Source organism: Gossypium raimondii, chromosome 10 (assembly GCF_025698545.1).
Source record: "Gossypium raimondii isolate GPD5lz chromosome 10, ASM2569854v1, whole genome shotgun sequence".
Taxonomy (NCBI): Eukaryota; Viridiplantae; Streptophyta; class Magnoliopsida; order Malvales; family Malvaceae; genus Gossypium; species Gossypium raimondii.
In genome coordinates this window covers 55,036,409-55,051,547 of record NC_068574.1, presented here as the reverse complement: position 1 = coordinate 55,051,547, position 15,139 = coordinate 55,036,409, and the positions used below count along the sequence as shown (strand labels likewise).

At 37.8% G+C, this 15,139-nt stretch overlaps 2 protein-coding genes and 1 long non-coding RNA gene across 3 annotated transcripts; 2 read left to right on the top strand and 1 right to left on the bottom strand.

Annotated features, from left to right (window-relative positions):
• The first annotated feature begins 290 nt into the window (after nucleotides 1–290).
• Nucleotides 291–2,473, top strand: LOC105778184 (protein NUCLEAR FUSION DEFECTIVE 4). Its single transcript, XM_012601832.2, has one exon. It carries the CDS (start codon nucleotides 449–451, stop codon nucleotides 2,282–2,284), a length of 1,836 nt encoding a protein of 611 aa, XP_012457286.1. The 5' UTR covers nucleotides 291–448; the 3' UTR covers nucleotides 2,285–2,473.
• A 1,896-nt stretch (nucleotides 2,474–4,369) lies between these two features.
• Nucleotides 4,370–5,232, bottom strand: LOC105778186 (uncharacterized). The gene is made up of 2 exons (XR_001128563.2): nucleotides 5,090–5,232; nucleotides 4,370–4,962 (listed from the first exon to the last, which is right to left on the bottom strand). It is a non-coding gene; the product is annotated as an uncharacterized LOC105778186 (long non-coding RNA).
• Nucleotides 5,233–5,573: 341 nt separating this feature from the next.
• LOC128034124 (uncharacterized) lies at nucleotides 5,574–12,934 on the top strand. Its single transcript, XM_052622889.1, has 2 exons — nucleotides 5,574–5,715; nucleotides 7,755–12,934. Exon 2 carries the CDS (start codon nucleotides 11,648–11,650, stop codon nucleotides 12,422–12,424), a length of 777 nt encoding a protein of 258 aa, XP_052478849.1. The 5' UTR covers nucleotides 5,574–5,715; nucleotides 7,755–11,647; the 3' UTR covers nucleotides 12,425–12,934.
• Nucleotides 12,935–15,139: the final 2,205 nt, after the last annotated feature.

The following is a 15,139-nucleotide window of genomic DNA, read 5'->3' as shown; positions in this document are numbered from 1 at the left end:
AGCATATGTCTTTTTTTATTTAAATATTTATTTTTAATATTTGATTATATTTTTATAAACACTTATCAACACCTTAATCTTACTCATAAGAAGAAATTTCCATTTTGGATAAGATTTAAACAAATAAATTTGGGATGTATCCACAAATTTCTCTTCATCCCATTTATGTTATAATCTCTAAATTCTAATCAATAATATATCCAAAGTTGATCCAATATATATATATATATCTAACAAATTGAATTTTCCTTGAGAGACTCCAAGTCAACTATATTGTCTATTGAATCTCTCCAAACTCCAATGACTATTTTATCCTCCATCCTTTCTTTCCATGCATTTGTATAATTTTTCTTCTTTCTATATATATTAACTTATTAACTAAAAGGTTCACAAACAAATTCTAAATCATCAATCTCCGTTGAAAACAATACCGTTTGCAGCCGAAAAAATGGTAGTTGCAGGGCCAGGTTATGGTGGTGGCGCCATGTCAAACTCCAAGAGCTTAGCTGTTCAGATTCTAAAGGGCCCATGGCTCATGGTTTTCGGCTCACTGTTGATCATGTCTGCCGCTGGTGCAACCTACATGTTTAGTCTATACTCCGGCGACATTAAAGAATCGCTCGGCTATGACCAAACCACCCTAAATTATCTCAGTTTCTTCAAGGATTTAGGCACCAACGTTGGGGTCCTTTCGGGTCTCATAGCCGAGGTAACACCCCCATGGTTCGTGTTATCTGTTGGTGCAGGCCTTAACTTCTTTGGGTACTTTATGATTTGGTTGGCCGTCACCAAAAGGATCCCCACCAAAGTGTGGCAAATGTGTTTGTATATTTGCATAGGTGCCAATTCTCAGTCTTTTGCCAACACTGGTTCTCTCGTTGTTTGCGTCAAAAACTTCCCTGAAAGCCGAGGCGTTGTGCTGGGGATTCTTAAGGGTTATGTTGGTCTGAGCGGTGCAATCATAACTCAGTTGTACCATGCTTTCTATGGTGATGATTCAAAGGCTTTGATCTTGCTTATTGGTTGGTTACCAGCTGCTATCTCGCTTTGTTTTGTGAGAACAATTAGGATCATGAAGGTGGCTCATCAAACTAATGAGCTTAAAGTTTTTTACAAGTTTCTGTATATCTCTCTTGGCCTTGCTTCTTTTTTGATGGTGATCATCATTGTGGAGAAGAAACTTGTATTCACTCAACCTGAATATGGTGGTAGTGCTGCCATGGTTCTTTTCTTGCTGTTTTTACCACTTGGTGTTGTGATTATAGAAGAATACAAGCTTTGGGAGGCTAGGAACAAGGCCTTGAATGATCCCAATTCTCCATTGAAAATTGTCACCGAGAAGCCGAGTTCCGAGCTGTCCCAGGACATCAACGCCGACACTCCCTCGGCATCAAGCACCGCAAAGATGTTGACCGGAAACGAGCCGACCAACAACAATCAAACCAACGTTTCGTGCTGGAAAACAGCATTCAAGCCACCAAACAGGGGGGAAGACTACACAATTTTGCAAGCACTTTTCAGCCTTGACATGTTTGTTCTTTTCTTAGCCTCAATTTGTGGTGTTGGTGGCACTTTAACAGCCATTGACAATCTGGGGCAAATCGGAACCTCCTTGGGGTACCCTAAAAGAAGCATAAGCACATTCGTTTCACTTGTGAGCATATGGAATTACCTTGGCAGAGTTACATCAGGTTTTGTATCAGAAATTTTCTTGACCAAGTACAGGTTCCCAAGGCCATTGATGTTAACCTTGATTATGCTTCTGTCATGTGTTGGTCACCTTTTGATTGCCTTCAATGTCCCCGGTGGCCTTTATATTGCATCAGTCATCATTGGTTTCTGCTTTGGGGCTCAATGGCCGTTGCTTTTTGCTATAATTTCTGAAATCTTTGGCCTCAAATACTATTCAACTTTGTACAATTTTGGGTCAGTTGCCAGCCCCATTGGCTCCTACATACTCAATGTGAAAGTGGCTGGGAATTTGTATGATAGAGAGGCTAAGAAGCAAATGGCAGCTTTAGGAATTAGGAGGCAAGCTGGTGAGGACCTGGATTGCAATGGGGTTGACTGTTTCAAATTGTCTTTCATTATAATTACAGCTGCTACCTTGTTTGGCACTGTTGTGTCATTTATTTTGGCACTTAGGACTAGACAATTTTATAAGAGTGATATTTACAAGAAGTTCCGGGAAGACGTAAAAGCAGCGGAGGCAGAGATGGCGGTGGCCGGAGACACGACTTTGTTGCCGGAGGTGAAGTCTTCCGGTAACGGCAAGACAGGGTAGGGTTGCTTTTCACTATTTGTAAAATTCTAACAAGTGGGGTAAGATATAGGTAAAATTTAATATGGGAGGTTTTGTTTGTATTTCTTTTATAATTTTTATGGGTGTTTGTGTTAAAAAAGAAGGACTTGGGGTGATTTCACAAAATTTACAGGGGCTTTTAAATAATAAAAAAATAAGGCAACTTGGCAACTGTGTCTGTCATATTGATTATACAATTTTTTTTGGTTTTTTTTATCAATTTGTTTTATAGATACAATTGCAATATGATTCAATGGGGATGATATTTTTCCGATGGAAGAAAAACATTATACCTTCAAAATGAAATATTATCTGAAAGGGTGCCGATGGAGTTATTTTAAATTTTGTGTTAAAACTTAATTATTTCATTTGAAATTTTTAATTTAATTAAAAAATTCAAACTCTATTTGATTCTAATGGCATCTATTAATTTATGGGTAAATTTCATCAATTCTCCTAAACTTTGTTTAAAATTACATTTCAATCACTCAATTTCCTAAAGTTACATCATAGTCGCTAACTTTATCATATTTTTGTCAACATTACACCTTAAGCCAATGAGTTAATAGCTAATTTGATCCACGAACTATAGTCAAAAAATCATTTTAGTACTTCTTAAAATTTTTTAATAATAATTATGAAAAAAGAGAAAAATTAAGAAAAAAAGGGCAAGAGAGAAGAGCAAAATTTTCTATTATATTGTTTGGGTTCTTTGGTAAGTTTAAATTTTGAAATTTGAGATTTGTTTCTTTTAATTTATAATACAAAATACTTTAATTCTTTTCTAAATTTATTATTTCTTTTTGTAACTCGGTTTTGAGTAACTTTCAATTTTGGAATTTTAGAATTTTAGAATTTTTTAAATTTGTAATACAAAATGCTTTTCTTTTTCTCCAAATCCATCATTTCTTCTCTCAAATTTCAAGCTCAGATCTTGCTTTCAGTTATAAATAAAACATATATATTATCTTTAATGACCCGAGAAGAGCGGAGCTGACTTCGATTTGCATGAAAAATGAGAAAGAAAGAAGGCAAAGAAAGATGAAAATGAAGACAGCATAAAACAACACAATAAATAAAAAAATGAGTATGATCAAAGTGAATGGGTTTTTTTTTTCTTTTTGTGAAAGTTTGAATATTGTGATTATTTTATGAGTCTGGATGTGGAAAATTTAACTACAAAATTATTAGTTTTCATTGCTACAATTTATTTTTATATGAATTTTTATTTCTGGTTACATTTTTTTACAATTATTTTCAAGAAATTTTAAAAATAAATCAAAATGATTTTTAACTATAGCTAATGAACCAAATTAGCTATTAACCCTTTAACTTAAACTGCAAAGTTATTTTTTTAACAGAAGTTAGTAGATAAGTGAGAAAGATGTAACAATTTGATAACGTTAGTAATTTTTATGTAACTTTAAAAAATTAAGTATCTGAAATATAATTTTAAAAAAGTTTAGGAACAATTAGTGTAATTTACCCTTAATTTAATATTATTATTATGAGGTTTTGAAAGTGGGGTCAAGTTTACATTGAATTGACCCATACATTTGGAATTTTGGACCCACTCTTAATAGCATATGTAGAAGTTAAATATTGAGGATATACGATCCCGAATTAATCGGCACTTACACAAAAGACTTTTCGAATCTTTCCACAAGTCTTTTTCCTGTTCTTTATATTAATGGAATCCTATGACAACTTTCAAAACATTATTAAAAAAAATCTAGATTTAAGTATAATTATTTATAATATAGAAATGTGTTGTATTTGGATAATTATTATAATTGATACGTCTTATCGAATTAGGTATAATTAGAGCATCTCTGTAAGCACTAAATTTTGTCCGGGGTCGTGTTTATTTTTTTCCGAATTACAGGCTTGGCTGGCCTCATATGGGCCTAATGATTGGGCCCAATGATGGGGCCTGTGGGGTTGGATAATTGAGTTTTAAATAATTAGATTTTGAACTTGTTTAAGGCTTTAGCCCATTTTTAATTTTTGTTTTTCATATATATTAATTTTAAATATTAATAAAATATTAATAATAAAATTTTAAAATGCAAAAAATATAAATTACATTTTAGCCTTTAAATTTTTTAAAAATTACATTTTGACCCCTAATATTTTGTAAATTACATTCAGGCCCCTAAACTTTCTAGAAATTACATTTTGGCCCATATTTTTCTAAAATTATGCTTTTCCCCAAAAGTTTTGCATCCTCTACAGTTTAGTCATTCTAGACATGTCAAATCCCCCAATCAGCAGCCGAGCGTGCACTGCCACCTCCAGCTACTCTGGCAGCCTCCCTAGGCCCATAATACTCCACTGTCACCTGAAGACAAAGGGAAAGAAGACAAATCAGCAAGATTAAAAAGAAAAAATTGAAAGAGAAGAGGGATTCGGTTTTTGGAAAAAAAAGAAAAAACAGCAGAGAAACTTCAAAAAAAAATCTCAAATCTGGCCGGTTCTCCTCTCACCACCGTCACGCAACCACCGCCACCGTCGGTTTCCCCTTACCTCCACCACCTAAAACGCCCACACAATCACAAAAAAAAAAAGAAAAAAAATCAAAAAAATAATAATAGCAACAGCCCACTGCCGTCGCATCAGTGCCACCGCGCCCACCGCCGTAGTACCACCGTCGTCAACACCTATCAATCCAAACAAGCAAAGCAACAAAAAAACAGCAAGAAATCAACAAAAAAAATAGCAACCAAAAAGAAAAAAAGGAGCAAAGAAGAAGAATGAGAGAGAAGAGGAGAAGGGAGGAGCGCTGACCGCCGCACCACCGGACGGAGGGATCACTGGCAACAGGGGACGAGAGGAGAGGCGAGTGGCGGCTAGGGTTTGGAAAAGGAAAAAAAAAAAAGAGAAGAAAAGAAAAAAGGGAAAGAAAAAAAAGAGAAGAAAAAGAAGAAAAAAATAAAAAAATAAAAGTAAAAATAGTATAACAGTCGGGTCGACCCGACCCGACTTGCGTCTGATCTGCACCCGACCACCTACCCGGCCCAACAGGCCAGCTAGCCAGCAGCACCCCCAGCAGGCCAGCACTCAGCCAGTAGGCCCAAATCCGTCAGACCCAGCAGGCCTATTCAACAGCAGCCCAACAGCATACTCAGCAGGCCTGTCCAGCAGCAGGCCCAATTCACCCAGCAGGCCAGTCCAGCACCCAGCAGCCGGCCCACGCTTCCAGCAACCCAGCACCCAGGTGCCCCAGCAGGCCAGCACCAGCAGGCCAGATCTGCCAGCCCACACGCCCCAGCAGGCCCAAGTTCAACGGCCCAACAGGCCAGAAAAAAAAGAAGAAAGAAAAAAGAAGAGAAAAAAAAAGAAAAAAAGAAGAAAGAAAAAGAGGCCCAAGTCGTTCGACCCGTTCAATTAAGCTCGTATTTTCGAGCTTTTCGGTAATTTTCTTTTTTCCATTTTTAATTTAATTTGTGTACTTTTATAATATCTCGTATTTTATATTATGCTTTTAATATTTTCTTTACTTTTATTTTAATTTTACAAAACATCATTATATTTATTTTATTTATTTATTTTAATTTTAAATAATTTCAATAAATAAGGAAACGAATTGATTTAACATTAAATCGTTGATTTCATTACTATGTTGGGTGAATATCACCGGTTTGTGTTAAACAGGATACGCCCTTTTAAACAAATCGAAAATATTCAAAAATTTTCGTGTTTTAAAAAAATTTTCGTGTTTTAATAGAATCACGATTAAATATTAAATTGAATCGATTTGACACTAATTCGATGATTTTATCGCTATGTTGAGTGGATATCACCGGTTCGTGTTAAATACGATACGTCTTTTAAAAAAATAAAAAAATTCATGTTTTAAAAAAAAATCCATGTTTTCACAAATCTTCGTTTTTTTTCGTGTTTTCACAAATTTTCTTGTTTTTAAAAAAAATCGTGCTTCAAAAATCTTCGTGTTTTCAAAAATTCTGGTGTTTCAAAACTCTTCGTGTTTTCAAAATTTTCGGTGTTTCAAAAATTTTCGTGTTTTCAAAAAATTCCTATGTTTCAAAAATTTTTGTGTTTCAAAAATTTTCGCGTTTTCAAAAAATTCTCGTGTTTCACAAATTTACGTGTTTTCAAACAATTATTATTGTGCCCCAAAATTCTCGTGTAAAAAAAATTCTCATGTTTCAATCGGATCACGATTAAATATTAAGTTGAACTCGTATTTTTGGAAAATTAAGATAATGCGCGCTTAGCGAGATACCAATTTTGGGCGTTGCGAGGGTGCTAATACCTTCCTCGCGCGTAACCAACTCTCGAACCCCAATTTTCTCTGGATTTTGACGTAGATCTAAAATTGACTCTTTTTTAGAAAATTAAAAAAATTTTAAAAGAAAATTTAATAGGTGTCCGATCACACCTAGGAAAAAAATCAGTGGCGACTCCATTTTTTTAAATAAAATCGAAACCCTATTTTTAAATTTTTAATAATCACTTCGATTAGCGCCCGTGCTAAAAATTTTTAGGTCGCTATAGCTGGCGACTCTACTGGGGATATCCTGAGAGTCTAGTCTGATGTTAAACACGTGTTGTCAAAATCTTCAAAATTTCTTTTTCAAATTAATTTTTTTTAATCGTGATCCTTAAATTTTATTTTTAAAAAGTCATGCATCTGTATTTGGTTTTTAAATTAATAATTTTTCTAACTTGTTTTATTTTTCTATTTTTTTCGCTTTAAGTTTTACGGTTTTTTAGTTTACTTTTTTAGTAAAAAATAAAAAAATAAAAAGGTTTGTGAGTTTCTCCCCACACACCGTGCACTTGCATTCTTGCATGACATGAGCTCTCTACCCAGGCTCCGTCCGTTTAAGTGGAAGTAAACACTACGCCTTCGTGAGTTAAATCGTCCCTCCGCAGAGGCTAGTGAAATACTTTCGGGTTACATATGACTTATGCTTTCGTGAGTTAACTCACCCCTCCGCATAGGCATAAGTAAATGTAATCCCTCGAATTGAGCTCGTGAGCCTGTGATGGGTGATGACCGAGGCTCCGTACTAACCTTAGTAGGTGACAGTATGGACAATTCGAGTACCTTTCTAGAACCGAAACCACATATAGTAAACCATACGAGCCACCCAATTAGAGCCATGCTTAACCTCTATCCGTTGAATAGTCACCAAATAAGTACATAGAAGAAACGCCTATTACCTTTTATTTCTTTTACATTTACACTTGTTTGTAAGGGAATCGGGTCAGTTTAATAAATTGGATCGGGTAAATTATCTGATGAGCATGTGGGGTAAGTTTATTTCGTAAAGCATGATTGGGAAAAATATGGGTTAGTCTCTAAAAAAAAACATGATTAAATGGCTTATTTTTAGATTTATCATGGTTTTTCCTCTTTTCGTATTTGTTGTGATTACTAACCAAGGTTATTTATTTTCATTTTACTTTTCATCATGCATCATAGGCATCTTACTACGAAGGTGTTAATTAGAGATTGGTTGCCAAAAATGGGCTTTTAATGGAGGAGTCAATTACACAAGTAATCGAGAAAAATGCCGTAGTCCGAGACTGGTCTTCGAGGGCTCAGAAAGCAAAAGGGGACAGTTTAAAGGAAGGGTACATCCCCAATCTTCCCGAGCATGTGACTTCGAATGCTCATCAGAATGATATTGAAGACTTGAAAAAGATCTGGAAATAGTGGGACTCAGATACCAGAGGTATCTTTATTGAAAAATACGGGGACATAGCTCACTTGATAGCAATCGATGTGAGCGAGCAGTTGATTCAAGCCATGGTTTGATTCTGGGACCCGGCCTATCAGTGTTTCACTTTCAATCAGGAAGACATGACTCCGACCATAGAAGAGTATGCCGCTCTGCTTCGCATTGGCAATGTACAATTCAACAAGATATATGTGAAGAAGTCTAAACCAATGACCTTCAAGAAAAAGCTAATGAAGTTGACAGGGATGACTGATACATGGGCTGAAAAATAGATAAAAAAGAAGAATGAAGTTAGCTGTGTTCCGTGGTTTTCTCTTCAGGAGTTAGTTCAGAATCATCCAGATATTTTGAAGAGAGTGGATCTGTTTGCCTTGGTCGTTTACGGGCTGATCGTCTTCCCAAAGGTTCTTGGGCACATTGAAGTTGCGGTAGTGGATTTCTTCGAAAAGTTGAGGCAAGGAATCAACTTCATCCCAACCATATTGGCCGAGACTTTTAGATCGCTAAATAATTGTAGGAAGAGATGGGAATGACATTTTATCGGATGCGCTCAGTTACTGAATGTCTGGATTTTTAGCCACTTTTGGAAAGTGGAGCGCATACCTTGAAAAAGATTGGCCAAAGGATATCACTAAACAACACTGGGTCTCGGTTTTTTAGAACCTCCATGCGGAAGATATAACTTGGAAAGCACCTTGGATTCGTCCCTCTGTCTTGTTATACAAGTACGGAAACCAAGACTAGGTGTCTTTGCTAGGATTATGGGGAGGAGTTGGATATGCTCCGTTGATGGTTTAAAGACAGTTTGCTTCGAGACAGTTCGTACCAGTTATTGATGGATTAGCACAATCGGAGTTTGCCTTTACGGGAGAGGGTTACATGAAAAAGGTTCGAGATGCTGAGAATTCTTGAAGAAAAATCTACCTAATGGAATTTGCTCTCTATGTTGATACTATCACCGTAGATTATGACATAAGGAGGCAACGACGAGTGAAGAGTCAACTAACCCCACCGATTGATGTCACTCACTAGAATCTGTTCTCAGAGGAAATGCCGTCTGAGCTAGAATTGGCAAGACATGCATTCGAACGTGAAAAAGCTAAACTGTTACGAGATATTAGTTCCCTTCAGGAGGAAAACTACCAGCTGAAGATTGATGTTCAAATTGAAAAATCCAGAACCGAGAAAGTCCAAAAAGAAGTTGAGGTCACGAGAAAAGATTTAAGGGATCTTTATTTGGAAAACAAGAAATTAAGAGGCACTATAAGGAATAGTGGATTGGGAAAATCATCGGCAAAATGGAAGGAAGAACTAAGCAATATCAAAGGTGGGATGGAATTTTGGAAAGCCAAAGCGAAGGAGGAGGAAAGAGCTGCACGTGCTATGATAGAGTTGAGGAAGAAGAATGTTGAATATGAGACTGTGTATGTACAATTAACGGCTAGTCAGTCTGAGCGTCAAGAGCTAAAAGGAAAAATCTAAAGTCTAGAAAGTACACGGAAAGCTCATCAACAACATTTGGATGACTTCCTGAAAGCTTTAGAAGAGAAGAATGGTCAGCATGATAGGGACATTTGCGCCTACGAAAGAGCCCTACAAGAAAAGAACATGCATCTCGGCAGTTTGATCAATGAAATTCGCAAGGCGAATGCGCAAATAGTGCAATTATTAGATGAAACAGAAGTTCTCAGTTGCCAATACCCTCCTAGCCAAAGGTCAAGCATATCGGAGTTACTGGAACATATAAAGAAATAAGGCGATGTGGCTAAGTAATTGTTAAACCAAGATGACAACTTTTTGTAATGGACTCTTTTGATTAATGAAACGTCCAAGTATGGGGCTATCTTGAAATCAACTCCCATTTTTACATATTTTCGCATAACTAACATTCATTAGTCATTAGTCATCCATTCATTCATTGCATGTACATATCACCCTAATCATTTGCTAAGGTTAAAACCATCTAATTCACAGTTGCTACACTACGAGTCTGGAATCACGTCAATCTTATAGGACGCGCCTAAGAGCTTGAGCTATGGATGCCGAACTCAATGAAAGAATGAAGAGGATGGAGAGGACCTAAAGAGAGTTGCAAGAGAAACTGGCCTAGTCACAGCAGGAGGCGAGAGATTTAATGGTGAGATCCCGAGAAGAATCACTAGAACAAAGGGATCAAATGGCCAAAATGATAGAGATGATGACAACCTTAGTAAAAGAAAAGGGACCTATGCAGAGCCCCGATACTATAGAGCCCCAGTCAAGAGCTAATCAGGATCCACTCTATCCCCCGGGATTTACTTCACCTCATGCTCATATAACACAAAGAGGATATCCCTAGGGGGAATCTACAGTCTTGGGGCAACATCCTGTACAACCTGCTCACTTAGGGCAATGAATGTTTGTATAAAACCCTGGGGCTAATCCCTCAGATCCAATTGTTCCAGACCTAGATGATCCTATAGAAATAGCAAGGTTGAAAATTGATGACAATAATACTCAGGATAAGTACAGAATCCTGGAAGAGAGGATCAAAGCAATAGAAGGTGCCGAAGTTTTCTCTGCTTTGAGTGCTAAATAGCTCAGTTTAGTACCAGATCTGGTTCTACCCCCAAAATTCAAGGCGCCAGATTTTGAGAAGTATGATGGAACAAGATGTCCAAAGGTGCATCTTATCATGTTTTGCCGAAAGATGACTGGCTATGTGAATAATGACAAATTGTTGGTACACTACTTTTAAGATAATTTGGTTGGCTCGTCCCTTCAATGGAATAATCAGCTCAGCAGAAAGAATCCGATCATGGGAGAATTTAGCATCAGTATTTTGTGAGCAATACAAGCATGTATCAGATATGGTGCCTGATCGACTAACTTTACAAATATGGAAAAGAAGTCGCCAGAGAATTTTAGGCAATATGCACAAAGATGGAGGGATATCTTGGCTCAGGTGGAACCCCCGTTAACTAAGACAGAGATAATAGTCCTCTTCATCAACACTCTGAAAGTGGCGGCTCTGAAAGTGCTGTTTTACAAATGACTTTGTAGATATTGTAATATCTGGGGAGCTTATTGAAAACGCCGTCAAGAGTGGGAGAATGGAAGGCCCTAAGAGTTCGAAGAGGGCAGTACCCATGAAGAAAAAGGAGGCAGAAGCTCATATGGTTAGAACTGTACCTCCAATCCATACCCCGCCCAATCACGACCTCATTATCGCCCACCTTCAAACTTCTACTTTCCTCCTCAAAGTCCTTACTATTAAGCGCCTCCCTCTTACCCCGTGTATGCCATGAACAACCAAAGACCATTCACCATGTTCCCACCAAGTACTATGCCTACACAAAGCCAATCCAAAAATGAACAAATACCAGCAAGACCCAATTCTGAAAGACCTCAGTTTACACCAATTCCTGTATCATATGGAGAATTATACCCGAAGCTGTTGGAAAAACAATTAATATCCCCACATTATATGGCACCCCTGAAGCCACCATACCCAAAGTGGTATAATCCTAACGCTAGTTACGTGTATCATGTTGGGAATCAGGGACACTCTACATAAAATTACTTGGCCTTTAAAAGGAGGGTTCAAGGTCTCATCGATGCTGGCATTTTACGATTCGATGGTGTTAGCAATGTGATGGGAAATCCTCTTTCTAACCATTCTGGTGAGAATGTAAATACTGTGACAAATGAAGACAATTGGCAAGCCAAAGGTTATGTTGCCGAAGTAAGGACACCTTTGCAGAAGGTATGGGAGATGATGGTTGAAAAGGGCTTGCTCTGCCTGTCTAGTAGAATTCTCAAAGAAGAAAGTACAAAAGACCAGGGTTTCTGTGATTTTCATAGCGTCGAAAGGCTTGACATCCAATATTGCAAGGAACTTAAAAAATTACTTCAGGACATGATGGATAACAAGGAGGTCAAAGTCTTTGATAGGGTAGAGGGGGCCGAGGAAGGAGAAATATGTGCATCTGATAATCAATCGATGGCTTTCCCTTATAGCGTCGATAGACCTTTGGTGATTTATTACGAGGCAAAGAAGGAAGAAGTTGGTCGAGAATTTAAACCAAGTTTGATAATCGAAGTACCTACTCCTTTCTTTTACAAGGACAACAAGGCAGTGCCGTGGAATTATGATGTCAATATCGTTGTACCTGAAGGTGAAAAATCCAAGGTTGTGAGTGAAGGTGTCAGCGGAATAGGACATTTTACTCGCAGCAGAAGACGTTATTCTTCCAAGACAGTTAAACCAAAGAGGAAGGTTGCTGGCCCGAGCCAAAAAGGAAAAGCACCAATGTATGAGGTTGAGGATGATATTGAAATACCGCCTGAGCAAGAAGTTAAAAAGGCTGCGAATTGGGAGGAAGCACATGAGTTCTTAAATTTATTAAGCACAGTGAATATAACATTGTGAAACAATTAAACAAGCAACAGGCCTGAATCTCGGTACTATCTCTATTGTTGAACTCGGAGCCACATTGAAACGATTTCCTAAAAGTGTTAAATCAAGCTTATGTGGCGAACAATGTACCTGTGGAAAAGCTTGATAGGTGGATAAATAATCTGAATGCGGATAATTTTATCTTTTTTAGTGATGACGAAGTACCGCCGAATGGTAGGAGCTTTGTAAAAGTGTTGCATGTCATAACTAGTTGCAAGGGCTACATAGTACCAAATGTGCTCATCGACAATGGATCTGCACTCAATGTTATGCCCTTGGCCACGCTTTCTAGGATACCAGTTGATATGTCTTATCTGAGGCCTTGCCATTTTATAGTAAGGGCATTTGATGGGACACGACGAGAGGTCATGGGAAAGATTCAAATTCCTCTAGAGGTGGGGCGATGTGCATATGATATCGAGTTCAAGGTCATGGACATCACGCCTTCATACAATTGCCTCTTAGAAAGGCCTTAGATCCATTCTGCTAGGGCAGTTCCTTCATCTCTCCATCAGAAAGTAAAGTTTATCATGGATAGTCACTTGATTACTGTCGCTGGTGAGGAAGACATCGTCGCATCTATCTCTGCTGATGCACCCTACATCAAAATAAGCGAAGATGCCGTAGAATGTTCTTTTCGTTCCTTGGAATTTATTAATGCTGCATTTTTTGCTGAAAGGAATAAGTTTTCCACTCCCAAACTGTCGAGGAATACTAAGATGGGAATTAATCTGACCGTGAGGAAAGGAGCTCGAGCGAGGAAAGGTTTGGGAAAATATCAACAATGGATGGTTAGAGCTTTGAAACCAACGCACCACAAGGTTCGATATGGTTTGGGGTTCAAGCCAGATATACATCAAAAAAGAAAATAATTGTAGAAAGATCGAGAAAGAAGAATCGCGAGAGCCTCAAGCCGGGAATTGGAATGGGAGCCGTTGGTGTATCCTCCTTTGTCAAGAACATTTACATCAGTAGGGGTGATGTACCCAGGGTAAGACAATCTGCAAGTCACATTATTGATTGAAAAGGGTCTTCAGAATATCAGCCTAAATGCCATTGACAACGAGGACGATGCAATTGAGAATGCTTCAATAATACGCCATTGTCCTTCTAGATGTACTTTGAACAACTGGGCTGCTGTGGATCGTCTTGTGGTTTTTAAGTCCCCTTCAGAGTAATGTCCAATGATAATCATTCATTTTGTATGTCCCTAAGTAGTAGGGTTCCTTTTGTAAGAGCTTGAGTTTGCTCTTTATCATTTTAATGAACATTAATGAAGATGCATTTTGTTCTATATTGTCATGATCTTTTCATTTCCATTAACTTCGCGACTACTCCTTCTATTCATATCCTTTTCCTGCGTGTATCTCATATCATTTCATGACATTGTATTCGTTGATTCCAATACCTCAATACTCCTTTATAGCTTTTTCCATTCACTTTTCAGGTGCTCAGATATCAATGGCATGAACAATCCCGTTACGAATCCTAAAATCGATTTTGAGAAGACTGTTTGTTTAGGAGAATTCAAAGCTGACGAAAATGTTGAAGATTGTGTCTCGTCTCTTAACTTACTAAGAATGGTAGAACAAGAAGAGAAACAGATCATACCCTATCAAGAATCTGTTAAGGTAGTGAACTTAAGGAGTGAAGAAAAGAAACAAGAAGTGAAGACTAGGACTTCTATTTCAGAAAACATCAAGCGGGATTTGATCGCCTTACTCAATGAGTACAAGGATGTGTTTGCTTGGTCTTATCAGGATATGCCAGGGTTAAACATAGATATTGTGGTCCATAAGCTCCCACTGAAACCAGAATGCAAACCTGTTCAACAGAAGCTAAGAAGGATGAGACCCGGAATGTTGTTGAAGGTAAAAGAAGAAGTCAAGAAACAATTTGACGCTGGCTTTCTACAAGTCTCCAAATATCCAGAGTGGGTAGCTAACATAGTCCCGGTACCGAATAAAGACGGTAAGGTGCGAATATACGTGGATTATCGTGATCTGAATCAAGCAAGCCCCAAGGATAACTTTCCATTGCCACACATTGATACTTTGGTGGATAATACGGCAAAACATTCATTGTTTTCTTTCATGGTTGGTTTCTTAGGTTATAATCAGATAAAGATGGCTCCCGAGGATATGGAGAAAACCACATTCGTAACAATGTGGGGGACGTTCTGCTATAAGGTAATGTCATTCTGATTAAAGAATGCTGGAGTAACATATCAGAGAGCCATGGTGACGTTGTCCCATGATATGATGCACAAAGAAACAAAATTTTATGTCGATGATATGATTGCCAAATCTCTGGAAGAAAAAGAGCATGTCGGGAATCTCAAGAAACTGTTCGAAAGATTAAGAAAGTTCCAGCTGAAGCTGAACCCAGCCAAATGTACGTTTGGGGCTACCTCGGGAAAACTGCTAGGTTTTATTGTCAGTGAGAGAGGTATCGAGGTTAATCCAGACAAGAAAAAAGCTATACAAGAACTGCCTCCCCCGCGCACTCAAAAGGAAGTCAGAGGATTTTTAAGAAGGTTGAATTACATTGCTCGATTCATTGCTCAACTTACAAATCAGTGTGATCCAATTTTTCGACTCATTCGAAACATAATCCAGGAGAGTGGAATGAGGAGTGCCAAATGGCCTTCGATAAGATAAAACCATATTTATCTAATCCTCTGGTACT